Genomic DNA, 22,284 nt, shown 5'->3' on the forward strand with positions numbered 1-22,284 from the left:
TTGGTAGTGTGTGGATGGATTACAGGGGGAGAAGAAGGGGAAAAAAAAGAGAAAGACATCTGAAAGATGACTATGTTGTAGGGACTGACCAATATTCCATTTAGTCCAGCATCTTCTCAGAAAGGAGTCAGGTTTTAGGAGACACATGCAAGCGGAGCCTTGAAATCCATTTTCTATGCCAAATGGTTTTGGTTTTTTTTTTTATGACATTTGGACATGCTTGCTTTGAAGGTTCCATAAATCTCTCATGTTTCTAAGTAGCCAGAGATAATATAACCATTTTGGAAGAAACCCAAGCCAGATCGCATGGAGTTTAACTACAACAGTGCTTCATAAACTTTAAAACTAGATTGCTTTACCCGAAGATGCTAAGTCTGAAGATGGTTGTCCCCGAAAGGAACATTTTATCTGATACTTTAAAATGAAAAATTGAGATTAAAATTGAAGTTGAATGAGGAGGGAAGGAAGTCTGAACATTCAAATGCTTGTATGTAAGGATCGATGAAGCTAGAGATTTTCAAGTGGAACTCAGTTCAAGAATGTTTGTTAATATCAGGTTATCCACAGGCAGATAGTTACCGACATGTACTTTTTGGACAACACTGTTTGTTCCATGGCAAAGAATGCAGAACCACGAAGCCCAGTGCGCAAAAACCAATGCTGTGGTTAGGTGATAACAGTGTGGTGAATTGCTCAACAGTATTAGCCAATTCTGATTTTTTTTTTTTTAGTTGGCATTATTGTTGGCATCATTGCATGATTCTTGGGGCAAAGTTTTTAAAACAAGTTTCCCCACCAACACCCCCAAATCCCTCCAGTTCTGATAAGAATTTCAGCAAATCAGGATTAAATGAGAGCAGCCCCCTTATGCCCTTTTCCAAAAAATATCTTTCTCCTGTACTAGCAGCCTCCTGTTACGGGACACGTGGCCATGGTACATTTGAAAAGGACTAAGTTTCCTTTAATTAGCAAGCATCAATGCAGGGGGGGGGGGAAATATTGCCCAGTTTTTCACTTCAGCCAGGATGTTTCATTTGTAAATGCGTACGTCTGTCCTCTTTCGCAATTTCCTTCCAGTCTAACACATCATAAAAGAATCTCCTTCGAAAATGTTCTTTCTTTTTTGCATCCTGCTTCAGGGATGCTTATTAAAAACAAAGATAGCAAATAAACTTGCAAAGAGGTAATTGAGAACATACTTTCCTATTAGCAGATATTGCAAAACGAAACACGCCGGACTTATTGTTTCCTAATGTGCACATTTCTCTGGAGAATAAAACAAAAACAAACAAAAAAAATTGGAAACATAAAAACTTCAGGACAATGGTTAACCTGGGTTTTACCGGTATCCCAACTTTTTAAGAAATCATTTTAGTAAGAGCACAACAAACAGAACAAAAATGCTAGAAGTTTGCTTTGATGGGATCTGAGTTAAGGTGAAGGAGCGATGGTGGACACCCCATAAAAAGGATTGCCTAGGGGTGGAAAAAATGGGAAAAACTCCTTGCTAATTTGAAGAATCTAAAAACAAATGTGCGACTCCTTTCTACAAAATTAAACCATGGCTGCAGCTTAATATAGTTCTCATCTTCCCATGACGTCCACACTAAGATGAATACCATGAGGTTTGTTTTAGAACAATAAAACCAGTTTAAAAACATGTTGTGGGATTGTCTGCCACTGTGCTTAGAGTGACTTGCAACTGGAGACACGCAGCCAGTGGTCTTCTGGCTTATGCTCGTTTTTATTTCCTTCTCCTTCTTTGGAACACATCATTCCAGATATGGTTAAGGAGGATTGTTTTTTTTTTTCTGGAAGTCTTTCCAAAGTGGTTAGAAAGACCACTTATCTCTTTATTTTCCCTGTCCAAGACTTTCTAGCCAACTCCCAGAAATTCAAGGGAAGAGGGGACATTTATCACGTCAAAGCATGGAATTGCTTCTGGAATAGGCCATAATTGGCTGGATTTAGAGCACACTGAGCCACGCTTGACATTGGATTTATGGTTATCACCCAGGATTCCAAATTTTGAGAGAGTTGGCGAATGTGGCACGGCACTTGGGCTTCTTCTGGCACAAGCAAGGGCTCCAGCATTGCCACATCAGTTAAGACACTGAACGGCCAGTGGCAGGAGCCCAAAGAAGATGTTCTGCTTCCACACAAATCTGCCTTCATCTGGCAAGGTCATCCGATCATCTTGAACAGTCTGGCACCTGTTCTTTTGAAGATCCTCCATCCGGATTCTTTTAAGCATGGATTCCTACAACCAGGCACGTATCTCACCAGATTAAGACTGGGAATTTCTCCTTGGACATTCTTGGAACACATATCAGCATACATCCTTGGGATATGGAAAATTCTGAAGGGATGCTAGGTCTTGCCAAAGGACTGTAGGAAGCTAATTGCCAGAATGTGGTGCCTTTACAAGATGTCCCCCATCCAGAACAGACAAGTCTCTTCAGTTACTCCAAGTCTACAGCCCACTCAAACACTATTAATAGCAAAAAGAGGTTTTCTCTACAAGATTTATTGATGTACGGAAGTCTCTTCTGATGTCCCCAGTACAACTCATGGGAAGGGCCACTTGAGGTGGTGATATGCCACCTTGATAAGCCAAGCCGAGTGTTCTCCATGGCAACAGAAGATGACTGCTGCTCACACTCCTCCCCAACATAGAATACAACGTAACATACAATACTTAGTACTGTCACTGCCCCAAAGCTTCTTTCTGGACACAGGTTCAAGATGGAAGGACTTACTCTTCTAATGAACTTGACTTGTAGTTAAGACCAGTTATGGAAGATCTCCTTGGATATCCACCAATGGTCCTTTGAAATGAGAGAGCTTCTCCTTTCTTACATATGCTTTTTGTCTGTTTTTTCAGCACCAGGCAAAAATTCTATTTGTCCAAGCTTTTTCAGGGGGGAAGAGTCTGGTTTATATTACATTTTATGGCTCTGTGATTCTTGTTTATTGCAACTGTTATGACCAAATCTTTTAAAAGGGCACTTATTTTATTCTAAACTGCTCAAAAGCCATTAAAGTCTTAAAGAAACAGATCCCATTGCCAAGGCATCCTGCAGCCAGCTCTCCAGCTGCAATATCTGTCCAGTGACTCTACAATATCTTTCACAACAGGCCATGGAGAAAGGGAAGCCTCTCTCTGAATTGATGCCCATTGAAACCCCAACCTTTTATATGGCCAAATTAGCTGAAGTCAGGACAAATATGTGCCAACTGTCTCCAGTATAGGCATATCTGCTGATCTGTATGGTCCACCGAAAGGGTCTTACATTTGGTGAAGGTGAACTTGAAAATCAAAAGACACATTTGGGGGAAACCTCTCGTTCATGTCCAACCAAGATTCAGTAGTACAGGCGAATCAGTTTTCTCATCCATGGTTAAATTGTGGATGAGGGAAGATTACATATGGACTTAACATTTGATGGCGGCAGCAGCAGCTGGAGTCCAGAGACACAAAACCTCTGAGGTGAGCACATGATATTGGACTTGAGCACTGATGCCCAATCTCCTTATATTCATCACAACGCCTTCTGCTGTCTTTTTCTCCCTCCCCCTTCATCTTCCTCCCCACAGCAAAGGAACCCAACTTAACATTTATCCACAAATGACGGTACAGACATAGACCTGGTCAGAGGTGCTTCTGCCTAGCATTTAGTGCCCCCGTCCCTTCACATCTTTGAAGGGAGAAATACTAAAAAATCACAAGGCGTCAGGGCTGAATTCTCCAAAATCCCCCCTCCCGTTTTGCAGTTTCTCTCAGCAGGGAGTTCCTAACCAGTCCAGAGGACACGCTGCTTACTCGCAGATGTTCTGGCAGTTGGCTTTCCAATTTCCGAAAAAGAGCCCAAGGCAATTTAATTGCGCAAGAAAATCTGAAACCCTCGTGCCTCTGCCAAAGATCCAATGGGCCTGGTAAGTCTTCTTGGTCAAGCCACTCAAGCAGGACATGGAATGGAAAGGATACTTGCCTTTTGACAAAGTGTCTCCTGGATTTGCAACTGTTCTCCCATTCTTCCTCCCAAACGATAAACCCAGCCTAGGGGCTAATAGAAGTTCTACTTGGTATTGTTAAAATGTACCCCTGTGTGGACTAGATCAGGGGTCTCCAACCTTGGTCCCTTTAAGACCAGCTTTGCTGGCTGAGGGACTCTGGGAGTTGAAGTCCACAAGTCTTAAAGGGACCAAAGTTGGAGACCCCTGGACTAGATAGCAAGTCTCCTTGGCAAAAGACTCACGTTCTTAGAACAGGGGTGCCCAACCGTGGACACTTTAAAGACCTGTAGACTTCAATTCCCAGAATTCCCCAGCTAGAATAGCTGGCTGGGGATTTCTAGGAGTTGAAGTCCACAGGTCTTAAAGTGGCCATGTTTGGCCAACCTTGCTCTACAAGAAGTTTTCCTTGGAAATTCATTCGGACCTTCCCTGCTTGCATTTCCTCTATATTCTTACTCCACCGTGCTTTTGGTTCCAGTTGTATTGCATTTGTAATCAATTAGGCATTGTTGCTCCTTCTCATTTATCCTTTGGGGTTCACTGTCCCAAGTCTTGATCGGGACAGTCTAGAATTTAAGTAAACCGATTTAGACCATTTGCAGGGAGTGAAGATGGGAAGGAGAGGAAACCTTTAGAACATGTCAACTTTATGAAAGGAAATACCAGTTTCTAGCCTTGCTTATGTACCATATTTTTTTCCCCAGCATACCTACTATAAGCACTTGCACTGATCATGCAATCTCAAAGTAGAATTCGACCCATTAGATTTATGATTAAGAACCCAGTATCCTGACATCTTCACCCAAATGGATGAGGTCCAAGGTCTGTCTGGCTTATTTCCACATATAGGCATTTGTGACATCTACATGGCAGGTCCTATCTAGCTTGCTTGTGAACATCTTTTCAATTATGAGGGCCACCTCAACAAACACAAAAAAAGGGTGGTTCTTCAATTTGATTCTCTTATTTTTATCATACCCTTTGGGGCAACTGGTACGTCCCAATTACTTTTCTCAATATATTTGCCTTAAACGAAGGAGAACGAAACTGCATTTTTTTAGTGTCTATTTAGCTGACAAACTGCCAGCCTTCATTTCAGCTTCCTCCCCACTTCTATCATTGTTTTTAGCTGAATCCCCTTCCCCAAAAAACACTCTTAAAAGCTTTAAACCAACTTTGTGACTTTTTTTTTATTGATGGGCGACAACTTTATACTCCTAGATATCACTACACTGTGTACACTTAGGAACTCAACATTATAGGAGAGCAGACAGCAAAATTAAACAAAGCAGACTAAAAGAAAATATCAACCTTCATTATTTTGCCCATTTTTTTTTGTTTTAAAATCCCATGTACACAGAAGCATAAATGCAGTTTTGAAATCTCTTAATAGCAATAAAGTTACAATCACCCATCTATATAGACTAACATTTTTAACTCCAAGTATTTTGATCTGCAATGTGTACTTAAGCAGTTTTCCATCGCACAATTATTAAAATGAGTATTTTTTTTCCCATATCAGAAACCAGCAACTCTGTATATTGTAATTTTTTTAAGAGTATTTCTTTTTTTTCTTTTTTTAAAGGAGAAACTTTTTTTTTCCTTGATAGACACTGGCTCATTTTTATCATTTATCAAAAAAACTAATGGGAGAGGATGTAGAAGGGCAGGTCTCTTTTTTTTAAATTTTTTTTTAAGTAAAGATAAAACATTTTCACAGAAATCTACAAGTTTTGTTGCTGGTGCAAGGCTGTTCCTATTATGCATTTAGAAAGTGGGAATCCATTGCAAATCCCATTTTAATCTCTTAGGATTTAGCGTTAGCGCCAAAAAGAAAAAGGAAAAGGAAAAGAAAGGAAAAGAAGCAAAGAAAACCCCACCACCTCCATGTGATTCACAAAACGTGAGTCGCTTAAGCCTAAAAAGACTTCATTCTGCCAAGTCAATAAGCAACACCAACTAGGGTTGTGTTTGCACACCTCCGGAAAGGAACTTTTCTCTTTCCTTCTATTCAACAGTTGCAAAAGGGGAGGAGAGGAGAGGAGAGAAAGGGGGCCTCTGAAGAGCACTGAAAAAGAAAGGGGGAAGGAGAAAGGAGAAGAGAGTCGGCGTTCTAGGAAGCGGATAATCTGGCAAACACAGCAGAAGATTGGAGATTTCAAAGCAGGTCAACTCGGCGATAGTACAGGAGGTAGGCTGTGCGCTCGGCTGACGGTTTTACCACCTGGTGTTGAGTAATTACTTTGACAGCTTGGTCATCTATGCGCAGCCAGCCATTAAGACCAATCTGAAAGACATCTGTAGTATAGTGTCCACCAGTTGCGCTGTTTCCATGATGGTAGACAACTGCCAAGAAATGAAATAAAAAAAATGTTAAATGGGAAATGGGCAGACAAAAGTGGACCAACAAGTTTGCAAAATAGCCAGTTTGTCTAGAGCAGGGGGTGGACAGCTATGGCAACTTTACGGCCTTGTGGACTTCAACTCCCATAATTCCTGAGCCAGGATTCTGGGAGTTGAAGTCCACAGGCCGTAAAAATTGCCTAGTTGCTCATCTCTGTCAAGGCTGGTCCATTTCTGCTGTCACCTCAACATGTTTATATCTCTCTGAAGCTTTGTGTTTGCTGCAGGATTATTGAAAATCACAGTGATTTCTTTACCATTTGGTGATTTTACTGAGCGTTAGAGGCAGAGGGGGAAAAATAAATAAATCTTATTATCTCTCTACCCCTTGGGGTGTTTGAGAGATATGATAGGGTTTTTTTGTAATAGCTGTACAATCCCCCAATTTGTGCAACTAAGAAATGATTACACATTTAAGAAATATCCTCCTCCCCAAACCATAATCCAAGCAACTATCTCTCGCAATCCATAGCTATGCCTCTCTCGACAGAAGTTCGAAGTTCCAACTGTTAAATGTTACATTTTTGCCCTCACAAATGGGAAGCCTAGAACAATTTAATTCATTTCTTCGATTTACAGAATAGGATATAATTAGGACCTTGACTTCAGGTCCTGCAATTTCACAATTCTACACTTTTGCTTGTACAATTATAAAACTACTTTAAATTTAGGAAGGAAAGAAGCCAAAATGAATTCTTGACCTTAAGAGGTAAGACTACATACCTGCAAAGAGCCGGTAGGTTCTTTGGCCTTTAAAAATCTTACTTTTCACTCCTGGCGACAGCAGCTCTGAAACAGGACACAGACCGTGTGGTGAATTAGCACCTCTGGAAGACTCAAAAAAATTTCTGGCTGTTCTTTTTCACACGCAATTAAGCAAAGAACGGGAGTGAATCCAATAAAGTCACTGTCAAGGGACAGCCGACAGTGTGCTGGCGTTAGCGCCTCTATTCAGCTGCAATGGCCCAAGAAATGCAGGGATTCTTCCAAGGAGCTTTATTTCAGCTGTTTTGAACTTAACAGGAGGGATAAGGGTTGTAGAGAGTATGGTGGCATATCAGTTTCCCCTGCACCTGGATGAAACTGTCTATCTAGACCCGTTCCAGTCCGGTTTCCGGCCCGGTTACAGCACTGAGACGGCTTTGGTCGCGTTGGTGGATGATCTCTGGAGGGCCAGGGATAGGGGTTGTTCCTCTGCCCTGGTCCTATTAGACCTCTCAGCGGCTTTTGATACCATCGACCATGGTATCCTGCTGCGCCGGTTGGAGGGATTGGGAGTGAGAGGCACCGTTTATCGGTGGTTCTCCTCCTATCTCTCCGACCGGTCGCAGACGGTGTTGACGGGGGGGCAGAGGTCGGCCCTGAGGCGCCTCACTTGTGGGGTGCCGCGGGGTCGATTCTCTCGCCTTCTGTTCAACATCTATATGAAGCCGCTGGGTGAGATCATCAGTGGCTTGGTGTGAGGTACCAGCTGTCGCTGATGACACCCAGCTGTACTTTTCACACGGGCCACCCCAATGAAGCCATCAAGTGCTGTCCCGGTGTTTGGAAGCCGTCGGGTCTGGATGGGGAGAAACAGGCTCAAGCTCAATCCTTCCAAGACAGAGTGGCTGTGGATGCCGGCATCCCGGTACAGTCAGCTGAGTCCTCGGCTGACTGTTGGGGCGAGTCACTGGCCCCGATGGAGAGGGTGCGCAATCTGGGCGTTCTCCTGGATGAACGGCTGTCTTTTGAAGACCACCTGACGGCCGTCTCCAGGAGAGCTTTTCACCAGGTTCGCCTGGTGCGCCCCTTTCTAGACCGGGATGCCTTGTGCACAGTCACTCACGCCCTCGTGACATCTCGCTTGGATTACTGCAATGCTCTCTACATGGGGCTCCCCTTGAAGAGCATCTGGAGGCTTCAGTTGGTTCAGAATGCAGCTACGTGGGTGATAGAGGGAGCCCCTCGTGGCTCCCGTATGACACCTATCCTGCGCAGACTGCACTGGCTACCTGTGGCTTTTCGGGTGCGCTTCAAGGTTCTGGTGAACGTCTTCAAAGCGCTCCATGGCATAGGGCCGGGCTATTTACGGGACCGCCTACTGCTACCGAATACCTCTCACCGACCCGTGCGCTCTCACAGAGAGGGACTCCTCGGTGCCGTCAGCGAGACAGTGTCGTCTGGCGACACCCAGAGGAAGGGCCTTCTCTGTGGGGGCTCCCGCCCTCTGGAACGAACTCCTCCCAGGACTTCGTCAACTCCCGGACCTCCGAACCTTCCGTCACGAGCTTAAAACGCACTTATTTATCTGCGCAGGACTGGATTAGATTTTAAATTTGTGGGTTTTTTAATGGGTTTTTTATTATTTATTCTAAATTTTAATTTCGGCCAATTGAATAAGTTTTTTAATTGTATTTTAATAGTATTTATATTGTAATATTATTGTTTATTTTATCTGGCTGTGAACTGCCCTGAGTCCTTCGGGAGAAGGGCGGTATACAAATTTAAATAATAAATAAATAAATAAATAAATAAATAAATAAATAAATAAGGAACAAACCCACCTTGCCACACTTGCCTCATGACGGGGTCACCAACCTTGGCAACTTTACGACTTGCGGACTTCCAACTCCCAGAATTCCCCAGCCAGCATGGTTTGGCTGAGGAATTCTGGGAGTTGAAATCCACAAGTCGTAAAGATGCCACGGTGGGACACTCCTGCATCATAAAATTAAAACTCCAGAAGGGCTTGATCTCAGCCAAAACTTGGACAAGCAAAACATAATAAAAGGATTGATTTCAATGCAAAACAATTTGGCACACAGGATGGCTGTCTCGGGTCTGAAATGGTGTGTTTTTGTTTCGGGTACATCTTTAGAAACCACCTAATTTGCCTGTGTGTGGGAGTTACATTTTAGTAATATAAAAATGACTTGGAAAGCACACGGAGTGTGTGTTTGCTCACCTTCAGCTAGGCTCCCTCTCTCAAATCCACACAAACACTAATAATAATTTAAAATGTGAGTAAAGTTTAAAGCCAATTTACAAGTCAAACTATTTGGGGGGAAAATACTAAAGATTACGCTTGTCAAAATGGTACAATTAAAATGTTGCAAGACTTTTATCCTGCCAAGAAAGAATGTCTGAGGCATGGTAACTGTGGAACTTCTGCAAGGAAAATGGTTTTACGAGAAACATTTAGAGATAGAGAAGGATGACTGTTAAAAAGCTACACCTAAGCAGTAAACGACACAGCTATTCCGCTCACGAAATTCACCTTTACTTATTTCCAGGTCAACAGGATATTCGATATTTTTAATGAGCTTCTGGCACCCGCCTGTTTTTTCATAGACGAATCGCTTGAGGTGCAGAACCAGGACAGGAGGCAGCTCTTCCAAAGTTACTCTTCGACTAATCTCTACCTGGCAGAGAAAAAGCAGAATTTTAACTGAATCTCCCATTTCCACGAATACAATTGTCAAAATCAATCCAACTGGCAATCGATACTTTGAAGTGTTACAGTTGTTACATCGACGGATTATATGTTTAGCACAATGTCACTTTCCTCTGAAAAGCACAAATAAATTTGAAGCACCTTCATTTAAAACCAAAAACCAAAAACAGTGTGTGCACCCTTTTCAAATGTTTCAGGTTCCTTAATTTAAGAGTCATCTTTGTGGTTTAGGAGATTTGAGTAAAAACGGCCAAAGAAAATTAAGGATAAAATTATGGATAACTCCCCTGAAATTTCATCCAAGACTTGTCAAAAAGGAAACAAAAAAGTTTATAGATATGCTGGAACTCAGCTGAGTTCAGAATTTGAGGTTAGCTGGGAAATTTCCTAATCAGTAAAGTGAGCTGTTTTCTAGATTACTCAGAAACAGTACTTAAAGCCTGCAATTAAGCCTAATTTTCATATAGTCACTCTTTCTTCCTGGCTCTGGCTAAAAATTAATCACTGAGTCAGGCTTAAAGAGCTTGCTTGTCTTATAGCCAAGAAACTGCAAGCTTAATCAGTACATGTACACTTTTATTGTTTTAAAATGTTAATTTTAATAACAGTCTATGTTTTGAACTGTAAGCTGTCCAGAGTAATTTACTGAGACGGGTAGCTATATAAATCAATCCAACAAACAAACGTTAAGAAATGCTACAAAGTGCAAAACTTAAAGGGCAGAACATTCACAGTCATTTTAAGATGTTTTGTTTTTTTAAATGATTGTGAGACTTGACCCCTCCTCTCAGACAGGACACTAACACATAAATCAGACGAGACTAGCACCTTAAAGTGAACATCCTCTTTTCTAGTAACCATAATTGAAGCGTTCGAGTTTACAAATAAATGAGAAGACTAAAACCACGGAGGCTGCAAACCCCAAAAGCGAGGGCCAGGCCAAGCAAAATGTAGGTGGTAAATTCGAAGGAGGTGGAGGATTTCGCTCTGTACAAGGAAGCCTCTCAGGCAACCAGGGAGATGTTCTCCTACCAGTGTCAGACATCAAATCCAGACAGGCTGCATAGGCCCACACATCGTTTTGCAAGGCAACACATTCTCGCTCTCGGTTTTTCCAGGCAGGCGGCCTCTCCCCCAACTCCTGAATGCTTAAACAGTGTAAAAATGCCAACTCTTTTCTAGCGTGCGGCGCATCAATGTTTGCAAAGATTTCTTGGGCTTCCAACATTAAGGCTTTTTTTAAAAAAATGATGTTAATATGCCAACCTGCTGCAGCAGTGGAAAAATACCACGAGGCGTGTAACAGTTCTATTAACTGTGTGTTAATTTGGCTAAGCAATACAAGAAAGCAGCAGGACACTCAGTTTGCTGGTGGCTGCAAGAGGTTTCAGCAAAACACACACACACACACACACACACACCAAGGGGACATATGACCGTCACACTTACGACTGTTGCAACAGCCTCGTGGTCATGTGAACGTCTGACAAGAGAAGTCCAGGGGGAAGCCAGATTCACTTAATAATCGTGTTGCTAACAACTGCAGTGATTCAATTAACGACTGTGGCAAGAAAGGTTGTAAAATGGGGCAAAACTCACTTAGCCAACAGAAATTTGGGGTTCAATCGTGGTCGTAGGTCGAGGACTCTCTGCGTACAATACGAAGCAGCTTAAGCACATATGTTACTATCTAGAAAACACCTACCTCTTGCTTGGTTTTCGTGGTGTAGCCCTGGACAGACTCTTTCGCCACCAAGCTCTCTAGGGCATCCTGAACGGTACGTATCCTATCGGACTGGATATCCAACTGCAGAGTGAAAAATGGCTGCAGAGTTGCAGACTCTTTCGAACTCTGCTGGTAAACCACAGACCTAAAGAAACGAGGAAGAGTGAAGAAGTTTTTTTGAAAAATTATTTAATTACTGAACCCTGGAAAGACTGGTAACCATGTCAAGCGCTGGAGAAATCAGGAGATCCAGGCAGTTCAAATGGGTATAAAGATTTATGGAAAGCTTACGCTCTCCACAGGAATCAGTAACTGCTGACGGTCAAGGGAAATTAGCAGGCGTTGAGAAGAGAAAGGAATTCAAGGTGGGCTGAACTTAGGAGCTCTTGTGTGCCCGCAGGGACTCACGGCTGATGATGTGTTTGGCCCCACCGTCAGGTTCTGCCTGGTCATCTTCTACACTAAATTTACTCATATTTTTCTAAAAAATACTGTGTGATGCGCATTAAAATGAAGATACCCCCAAAGCCTTGCTGATTACCCCTTGAAGAGTGTTGCCATCCTGCCTCTCCCTTTCTCTAGACCTGCAAAAAAAATTCGCTATATTCGCAGATCTCTAATCTTCAACCTAACTATTTCTGATTCCTAGTCTATCAAAAATTTTAGGATCCTCATGCTGAACGTGCTTACGTTCATCCACCGCATACCAAACGTGACATTTTGAATAAAGCCAAGGTAATCCAACTCAATAAAACTCTGTCCCTTTAATACTCCTGCACGGCCACCTTTTTCGCACAGTGGCATCTTTATTTCCTGGTGAAAAGGAACTCTTTCTTGGTCCACGTTAAGCCCTCATAATAGCACAGCTACTGTTCTTAAGGGGCAACTTGCTCCCTCTATTCAGTTACATTAGTGTCCTCTTTGTGACACTGTATGAACTGCCGGGTTATTTATTCAGGCAGAATAGGGTTCATTAGCCTTGAATAGCAGGGAAGCTGTCGCTGTTTCAAATTAGACTGTGTTCGCCCTTATGAGGGCTCATGTTTTAAATTAGCATTTCAAGAGATGTTTTCACAAAGCACACAGAAGGGGTCATAAAAACCTACAGTGCCTGTGATGAGTAATGCAGGTGGAAATCATTTCAATGTTTGTTTGTTTGTTTTAAATTGATATATTACAAACAAAGCCTAGCCTCCATTTCACAAAACTGGAATCACTGTTTTTGCTTTAGTTAGCGGACCAATCTGGAGCTAAACCTTAAAAAAAAAAAGGAAGTCACCCCTACCAACCTAGTTCCATGTCGCTTTTTTAAAAATGGCAAATTTTTGGATTTGCCCAGCAAGTGCACAAAAGCTGCAACTGGTGTAGACCGAGGCTGTCATTACGGTGTTTGCAGGAGTTTCTTATTCAGAGCGTATTACTCTAATACTGCTTCTACTTTCTATTTAAAATGCCGTTCATTTCTCTGCATGAAAAGAGTTTGGGCCTCAAAGGTCTATGGAATCAACTTTGGCTCCTATAAGTTTCTACCTGTCCTCTAAGACCAGACCAAGAGGAGCAGGTCACTCCTCTGCTCCATACTCTACTCTCATCTAAAGTATGGCGGATGGCAAAAGGCTTAACAGATTCTAGAGTTTCCTCCTTTGAGTGGTCAATCTGGAAACTTAATTTTGCTTTTAAGCAATTAGTAAAGATAGCCTTACGTCGTGTGACTTTTACTCTATTTTGTGAGTATTCTTACATAAGCTCAATATGACTTTAATTCTGTTATAGATTTGTTATTCGAAAGGTATTCTAGCTATGAAAAATGCTTTTCAGTATCACAAAATCGTACATATCTGAACCTCCATTTAACAGTATAACTTCCAATTGGAAAAATAGTATTTCCCAAAAATTTTGGGAAGGAAAAAAAATCTAGAGGCCAGAAATTATGCTAGGAAGAGAAAGCTGCTTATTCATCGTTTCTGAGAAAGATGTGAAAAATGCAGCAACTTCTAAGGTTTTTTAAAAAGTAAATAATTCCTATCTCCACCACTATCCTCACCAAAAAAAACAACAACCCACTTTCCAATATCCTTATAAGAGATCCTATTTCTGTGGTGACCTACTTTGTACAGTGAGTAGGATGGGCGCGGCAGAAGCAGACAACACATGTGGAATTAGAACTTTGTGGCTCTCTCATTTGACAAGACATTCTTTTAAAAAAAGAAAACAGGAATCCCTGTGTTTCATCTTAATTGCTTTGGATGTAAAAATAGGACACCAGGCTTACCCGTAGGAACTTCTGTCAGTTTAAATGTACAAAAGGCACTTTGAAAGTACACAAATCGTTTTTCCAAATGTCATTTATGTGTAAATGTGGCAACGGGGAAGCAACTATGCTCGGTTTCATTCTATTTCATTTCATCTCTCAACTTGATTTTTCGTTTTTATATACTTCTAATTGATGGGCCTCCTCTGCTGTGGTACCCCCCCCACTCTGGAATGCTCTCCCGTCTAAAATGCTCCCCCCTCCTGTTCGGTTCTGAGGTTCTTGCTGAAGGCCTTTCCTTTATGCATGTTGATTGCTTGGGATTTCCCCCCATACCTTTTCAATCATTTTCAACTGTCTTGTGCTGCTGTTCTTAGTACTGAATTCAGGAATGTCAACATCCATCACACCCTGATGTATCGGGAGCAATACAGAACTCTATCCAGTCGAGGATAATAATGACACAGTTAGAATACTATGTACCTTATATGCCCACCAAATATGTCTGTGATTGGTGTCTGGACAAAATCTGCCTGTCGAGTGACAGAAGATTTGTTACGTGGGCCGACTTGTTCCCATTCGTCCTCGCTGCCTTCACCTTGTTCTGCCGGTTCCTCCTCTTCGTTTACAAGCTGGGTCTCTGGGCCATTGGAAACTGTTTTTCACACACAGAGGACAAAAAGAGGGACACGATCATCCCTGCCCAGGTTCACCACATAATGAAGGGGACGGATCGTTTTGTTTTGAAATGGGCTGCGGGGTGATATCAAATAAACTTTCTGTGCAAAACAAACCATGGCTTTCTCTAAACAAATGGTTTTATTCAAGGGCTGCATTTCCTCAGGGACAAATGATGGGGTGTCGCACAGGTGAGATTGAAGCCGTGGCTAGGGACAGAGACAAATACACAATCACACAACTCCAACCCTCCTCCCGAAGCCACAGGAAAAAAAAGAAAGAAAAGATTATTCTTAGCAGAGACTGAGTTATATTTTGGGAAGCGGAGAGATGTTGAAAAAGGGTTAAGGGTGATTGATGGCTGCATATCTCTGCCCTTGAATACGGTTACACTTCTGGCTAAATACATCATTTAAATCTATTTTAAAAAACTTCTTACACTAACTACCGTTAAAACCTCATGCCAAGAGGGTGGAGCAATGAGGAATTTCAGAAAATGATTTTGCAAAGAGATTGGGGAAGAAAGGAAGCCGCCTTGATTATGACTGGCAGTGCTAATGCAATACTTAATCTGAATTCCTGTTTTTAGCAATTACTTCATACTAGAGTTAAAGGGGAAATCATTAACCATAATTTACATGGTGGAAGAAAAATACTGGTGACTCATGATAACACAGCTTTTATGCAGCAGATATAAAAGGGTTACATGTAAAGAAGACTCATACATGCTAATTGGCTATTCGAAAACGTACTTTCACTATGTGGAGATAGCAATTTCTTCAGAATCAGCATTTCCTCATGTAGGCCATTTAGAATAAATCCTAGGTACTCTTCGGCATCTTCTTGTCTACCCTGCATAAATGATTTCTGCGTTAGGTTACTCACAGTCACTCATTGTTCAATACCAAAAACTGTCTAGATTTGCTCAGGATCTCACTAAATGAAGGCAAGGCCGTACACCCACCTCCATTATTCTCCCAAATTCTGTTTTAAAATGGGTAGGTGTTTTGTTTTTGTTTTTTGCATTCCAATTCCAGAATACATTGCTAAGACAACCCCAACCTGTTCCTCCACTGAATGCAAATGGGGGTTTAAACCAAGAAGGAAGCATGGAAGCCACATGCTACTTCCTCCTTGGACTCAAAACTCTGTTCAGATATTTATACTAACGGTAATAAACTGAACAAAGTTAGCATCCGTTCCACCATTGAGAATTTTTAATATGATAAGGCCTCCATCACAGAGAAATTACAGGTAGCCCTGGACTCACAAGGTTTTTTTTTTTAAGAGATTGTTCAAAAGTTACAACGGCACTGAAAAAAAGTGATTTATGGTGGTTTTTCACATTTATGACCGTTGTAGCATCCCCATAGTCATGTCACCAAAATTCGGATGCTTGGCAACTGGTTCATATTTATAATAATAATAATAATAATAATAATAATATTTTAATTTGTATACCGCCCTTCTCCCGAAGGACTCAGGGCGGTGAACAGGCAGATAAAATATAAATACACACAATAATTAAAAACATCCCTTAAAAAACTAATTTAAATGCCCAAAATGTTAAAAACGTACTCCCCCATAAAATCACAAAATTTTAAAAACCCATCCAATAAAAATAAAAATCAGGCTAGTCCAGCCATACGAAATAAATAAGTTTTAAGTTCGCGGCGAAAGGTCCTAAGGTCAGGTAATTGTCGAAGTCCGAGGGGAAGTTCGTTCCACAGGGTCGGAGCTCCCACAGAGAAGGCCCCCCCCCTGGGGGCCGCCAGTCGACACTGTTTGGCTGACGGCACCCTGAGGAGTCCCTCCTGTGGGAGCGTGCGGACGATGGGAGATAGAAGCCGGCAGTAGGCGGTCCCGTAGATAGCCGGTCCTAAGCCATGGGCGCTTTAAAGGTGGTAACCAATACCTTGAAGCGCACCGGAAAACAACAGGTAGCCAGTGCAGTCTGCGCAGGATAGGTGTTATGTGGGAGCTCGAGGCGCTCCCTCAATAACCCGCACAGCTGCGTTCTGAACTAGCTGAAGTCTCCGGTGCTCTTCAAGGAGCCCATGTAGAGAGCATTGCAGTAGTCCAGGCGAGAGGTAACGAGAGCATGAGTGACTGTGCATAAGGCATCCCGGTCCAGGAAGGGACGCAACTGGCGGATCAGGCGAACCTGATAAAATGCTCTCCTGGAGATGGTCGCCAAATGGTCTTCAAAGGACAACCGACCATCCAGGAGCACGCCCAAGTTGCGTACCTTCTCCATCGGGGCCAATGACTCACCCCCGACGGACAGCCGCATCTGCAGCTGACTGTACCGAGGTGCCGGCATCCACAGCCACTTATGACGGTTGCAGTGTCCTGGGGTCACGCAATCTCTCTTTTGCGACCTTCTGACAAGCTAAGTCAACGAGGAAGCCAGATTCACTTAACGACCAGGTTGCTAATTTAACTGCAGTGATTCACTTAGCAAAGTATGTAAGGAAGTTCGTAAAATGGGGTAAAATTCATTTAACAAATATCTCACTTAGCAACAGAACTGTTGGGCTCAATTGTGGTCGTTAAGTCAAGGACTATATAGCATTTGGGGCTATTGTGGTGTGTACCAATTGCTAAAGATTTGGATGGGTAAGTTATACATAACCCCCTTCTTCTTCCTGTGCATTTCAAAGGAGCTCCAGTATAGAATCTTAATTTATCTGTCCAGGGATTCTCCATCCTGCAGTTTAATTCTAAAATAGTTTTTTTTTTTTTCCTGACAGTGAAATAGTTTCAAATTTTATTTATAGTCATAGAAATAAATGAGAAAACGTAACAATAAATACAAACAAGTTTAAAATAAAAGAAGTGAAAAAAACTAATAAAGAGAACTATTTTTCTGAAATATCTAGAAATTGTGGGCAAGAAACATGCGCGGTGGCCTAGAGGTGGATCTCTCGCCTCACAATCAGGATGCTGTGAGTTCGATCCTAGGTAGAGACAGATATTTCTCTCGCTGTGCACAATGAGAATATATCTGCTGAACAAAACTCCGTATTGGCGACAGGAAGGGCCATAAAAATACTCTGCTAGCTCCATTCAGTTGCCCAGACTCCACCCGCAAGGGATTATGGGGTCGTTAAAAGAGGATGATGAAACATGCACATCGTCAGCCATTGATTTGTGTAAACATTAATAAAGCAATCAGTCTTGCAACTTATGTTAATCAACCCTCTTCATTCTCAACTCATGAAGTCTGAAAATGCTGAAATTAAATCACTGTTTCCTAAAATTGGCAGACAAAGTTGTACCTTGTATTTGACACAGTACTGATTATGGTTGATGTGCTCTGAATCTTATCAGCAACTAAAACATTATTCTTGTGACAGTTTCTTTCAGTCTGACACTACCTGGATATTCTAGACACAGGTGGATAATAAAACAAAGACACATTAAAACACAATTCAAATTCTGCTCCTGCAGCATTACTTACGTGGGGAATCCTCACCTTTTCTGACAGGCTGGACTTGATAACGGTCAACAATCTATAAATGTACGTGGGTTCAAAGGCAGCTCCAGGTCTGATATCTCGTGCAATTTTATCACTTAAAGCTGCAACCAAAAATTAGGGAAAGCTTCTAACGGTCAACTGCTTGAGTATAAGATGACACAAACACACCGATACATCTCCAGTCAATCCACTGTTCTTAAACATTTTACTAAACGAATACTGTGGTGTGTTAAAGTCATAACCATCAAAAGAAGAGAACAATTATGGATCTATGAAAAACAAGGAAGACTAACTTCTTTGGTCATTACTGCCACCATATTATAGTGACATTATAAAAGACTTTCCATGTTGGTAATTCCTATGCCAAAGAGCTGGGTAGGAGCTTTGAGACAGGAGATCAGTACGGAACTACAAATACCAATGTTTAAAATATTGTTTTTGTTTTGCTGGAATCACTGCTTCTTAATCCATATTTTTGTTGACAGCTGCCTTTTTTTAGAAGAAAGGCAGAAGACTATCAATTCAGCAGAATAACTTAATATAAGAATGTAAGAGAACACAGGGTGTTCAACAGGCTGTCTTCTACCCAGTTTTGCAATGTATACAAAGAATATTAAAAATACAGAAGAAGCAGATCATCATCATACTTTCTTCACAAGAAAGACTGGATTTGTGCTGCTCAAATCTAAGACATGTTTCTTGGTGCTAGTTCAGATCAATGGTTACATTCTCCAAAGATTCTTCCACTTTTGCAATAAATTAGACAGAAGATGGTATTTTATTACCTACCTTGTTTTGCCTTAGGAGGGACTGGCATGTTTGTAAACTCGTTCATTAGGCGGACACTAAACAGAAAAGAAAACTGATTTCAGAAACAGTAAATCTGACTTTATCTACAGAGATACCTGTGCAATAATCCAATGATGTGTGAAAAAGGTTAAGTATCAAATATTCTTACAACGTTCGGTGTCTGCCTGCTTCATTAAAATCTCAATTCCGAATGCCATTCTGCATGAATTTCATACCTTTTCCTTAGGCAAGAAATTTAAAAGCCTATGTTTTCTTTGTCAGAATATGGCCAGTATTTTATCTTTCTCCATGGTAGCTGGGCAAAATTATTATGGGAACATACTGCTTCTTTCTTCTCACACCAAAATTAGGATATTGCCAAATCACAAAAAGTAAAAAAAGATAACAAGATGAGCCTTTTACAGTTGCATGTGGAGATCACAACAATTGTGATAACATTAAGTACCTATTTCTAACTTTAAAATGTTCTAAATTTTTTTAAAAAGAGGAGCAGATCAGTTTATAACCCCCCAGCAGATACGTACAAGCTGTCGATCATTGGCGTAGAAGTACATGGCCTCTGTGTTTTAGAAAACATCGGAATGGACTTCATCAAATGATACATAGGAGGGCAAGCTACCAAAGCCTGCAGTGTCTAGAGAATTGTATTAAGGAGTCATAAAAACAAATAGCTAGATCCATTTATCGCAAACATCGGACAGCCTTTGGAATAAAATACACATTACTTTTTATACTGCAAGGGAGCCACTGAATAGCTATTATAATAGCTACTGCTAATGCCTACGTGTAGTAAAATCCATTTATCCTGAGTTCTTCAGAAACACAAGATATTAACAAATGTGGTTGACGTATTTTTCAAGGTAAGGATACAGCATTGATATAACACCAGTTTCCTTTATTGATCAGCCCTCGTGGTTGCAAGGATACTGGTTTATGTATTAGCTTTACATTTTCCAGTAATTCTGTCGGATGAAAAACAAATTCAAAGGCATCAACAAAAGCCTGCCACTAAACACAGCTCGAAGCTATCACAAATCAAGTGGGGAAAGTGAAAAACAGAATTTCAGCATCCCCTTGTGGTCAAAGAAAGCAATTTATCACAGTGTTTCTTGCCTTCTACGGCATTGCTTCATCACAAAATTCACCGGCATGGAGTGTACAAGTAAGGGAAACAGTATCACACATATATCGTATAACTTCACCAGCAGTTGCTCATCAGAGGGTGCAAGCATAACTGTTTTATCGTTTAACAATTAATTAATATTTATTCTAAATATTCCCATTAGAACTGGTCTTTAGGGCCCTTGGAAGAAAAGGATTAGATATTGTCATTTCTTTCTAATTACATACAAGTTCAGGAATATGAAAACATTATTTTTCAGCTAATACAATAACCATTAAGCAAATTCAAGGAGAGTTCAAGACCAGACTGTGTCACAACTGTATTGATCTGTTCCAATATTCATTCAGTCTTGTTCTGAAATGCTTGACTGAAGCTGCACTAGAAATTAAGCAAGACTAAGCAACTTTCCTTAAAGTTCGAAGAATGATTCTTACTGACCTCAAAGCCTCTCTAACCAGCACTAGCAGTTAAGAGTCCCAATAATTTACATATTTAATAAAATCAAAAAGATTTGCTATGTACAAGTAATTTTCATTATAGTCATAATCCTTGGAGACTGAATAGTGGGAAACAAACCTAACAGTACTATTTTTAAAATGCTATATTCTATATATATATATTTTTTGGGGGGGCGGTGTTATCCAATTAGTAGAATACCACTGCTAGGTTATTACTATATAAAGAATATGGAATTAAAATTGGCCAAATTTTAAAAGGGCAAACAGTTAAAATTAAAACAAGAGAATATGTCGCAGACAACTTTGCCATCACTGGTGTGTTGTATGCATTTACTATTGGATGTTCTACTCAAGATGAAGAAAATCAGCCTGAGAACAAAAAGTGATTAAGTACTATTATTTTTATGGCTCTGAAGCACAGATTTTATTTCTCCCAGTATGGAATGGATATCAAGCTCAGGACAAATACACTAGCAAATCCATCATTTGTGGTTAAGATTCTATCATTTTCTGCACCAGGCACGGTTAACTTATTCGAGAAGATTATCCAGGATGATATAATTGTTTTATTGTACTTTGGTTATCAAGCTTCCTCCAGGGTTACGGCAACTCCCAGACCTCCGGACCTTCAGACGTGAACTGAAGACTTTATTATTTCAACGAGCTGGACTAGCCTAAGAATAATATTTTAGTTAATTTTAATGGGTTTTAACCGGTTTTTACAGTTTTAGTTATTTGGCGATTGAAATATTTTGTTTTAATTGGGTTTTAAATTGCTTATTTATTATTGTTGTATTTTAATATGCCTGTGAACCGCCCTGAGTCCTACGGGAGATGGTGCGGTATAAAAGTATAAAAATAAAATAAAATAAAATAAAAATAAATCTTACTTTATGAAGACTTAGCTACAGGTAGCTCTTGGCTTACAACCACAATTCCGCCTGGAATTTTGGTTGTAAGTCATGGTTGTTAAGCAAGACTCCCACAGGACTGCCTTGCTCAACAACCACAATCCCAACCCGCCCCACTGCAGTCCTTAAATGACCATGCATGTCATTATGCAAAGACGCTGGGTGGCTTCAGGGTGTGGGCGAGTCCTTGAAAGGCCTGACACCCAACAGGATGTGGAAATATGTCACAGGTCACGAGGCCTGGCAGTAGGTGGGCCTCCTCTCTTTCCCACACCCACTCCCACGAGGCCTGGGTCTTCTACCTGCCCCAACAAGACTGGATCCACTCCATGGACTGGTTGGCTGGGAATTCTGAGCTGCAATTCTATCTGATCTGGAAGATGCCACCTCTAGGTGAGATGAGCGGTATATACTTTAAACAAACAAATGTCAGATTTGGGGAAACTGAGCCAATACCTTTGGATTGCTTTTACTCATTTTGGCTGAAGAGAAGCAGAAATTAAGACCAGCAGGATCTACTACCACTCATTCATAATATGCCAATTCGCTCAGGCAAGCTTTTAGAATTGATTTTCCAACTCAGTGTTTCAGGGTTGTCCATTATCGAATGGTTCAATCTGTTTTCTTAAGGGGATTAGAGAGACTTGAGCAAGTTCTATTCCACCAATTTTCCCAACAGAGCTCAATCAGGACAGAAAGGGGCTAGATTTCAATCAGGAGAGTGGGTGGAGAGGATGGGAATTTTACAGGTCTGATATCGGGACCCGGAGGAAGTTAAACCTGTAAGTGTACTTATCAACTCAAAACGATACTGAAAACTTAACAATGTAGCATCACAGAAATCCTCAGTTACACGTCATCCTCATTTAGGAACTACGGTTAAGGGTAGAAAACCATTGCCATGCAGAAAATCATGTGAACACAATGGACATAGGGCAGCAAATCACTGCATTAGTTGAGACACGACTGCAACTTGCAATTTTACTTTCA

General features: G+C 41.1%; 1 protein-coding gene across 5 annotated transcripts in view; it reads right to left on the reverse strand.

Annotated features, from left to right (window-relative positions):
• Positions 1 to 5,188: 5,188 nt before the first annotated feature.
• Positions 5,189 to 22,284, reverse strand: part of USP10 (ubiquitin specific peptidase 10) — a 30,778-nt gene continuing 13,682 nt past the window's right edge. For 3 of the 5 annotated variants that reach the window (XM_058155300.1, XM_058155297.1, XM_058155302.1), the window contains exons 5-14: positions 19,673 to 19,764; positions 19,327 to 19,436; positions 18,782 to 18,837; positions 17,975 to 18,093; positions 15,264 to 15,363; positions 14,317 to 14,488; positions 11,558 to 11,727; positions 9,680 to 9,820; positions 7,144 to 7,209; positions 5,189 to 6,363 (exon numbers count right to left, since the gene is read on the reverse strand). In XM_058155300.1, the coding sequence (XP_058011283.1) occupies positions 6,176 to 6,363; positions 7,144 to 7,209; positions 9,680 to 9,820; positions 11,558 to 11,727; positions 14,317 to 14,488; positions 15,264 to 15,363; positions 17,975 to 18,093; positions 18,782 to 18,837; positions 19,327 to 19,436; positions 19,673 to 19,764 (1,214 nt within the window). In that variant the 3' untranslated portion in view covers positions 5,189 to 6,175. The remainder of the gene's footprint in view (positions 6,364 to 7,143; positions 7,210 to 9,679; positions 9,821 to 11,557; positions 11,728 to 14,316; positions 14,489 to 15,263; positions 15,364 to 17,974; positions 18,094 to 18,781; positions 18,838 to 19,326; positions 19,437 to 19,672; positions 19,765 to 22,284) is intronic. The other 2 variants (XM_058155301.1, XM_058155299.1) reach the window with 1 other exon arrangement.

This window comes from Ahaetulla prasina, chromosome 12 (genome assembly GCF_028640845.1).
Source record: "Ahaetulla prasina isolate Xishuangbanna chromosome 12, ASM2864084v1, whole genome shotgun sequence".
Lineage (NCBI taxonomy): Eukaryota > Metazoa > Chordata > Lepidosauria > Squamata > Colubridae > Ahaetulla > Ahaetulla prasina.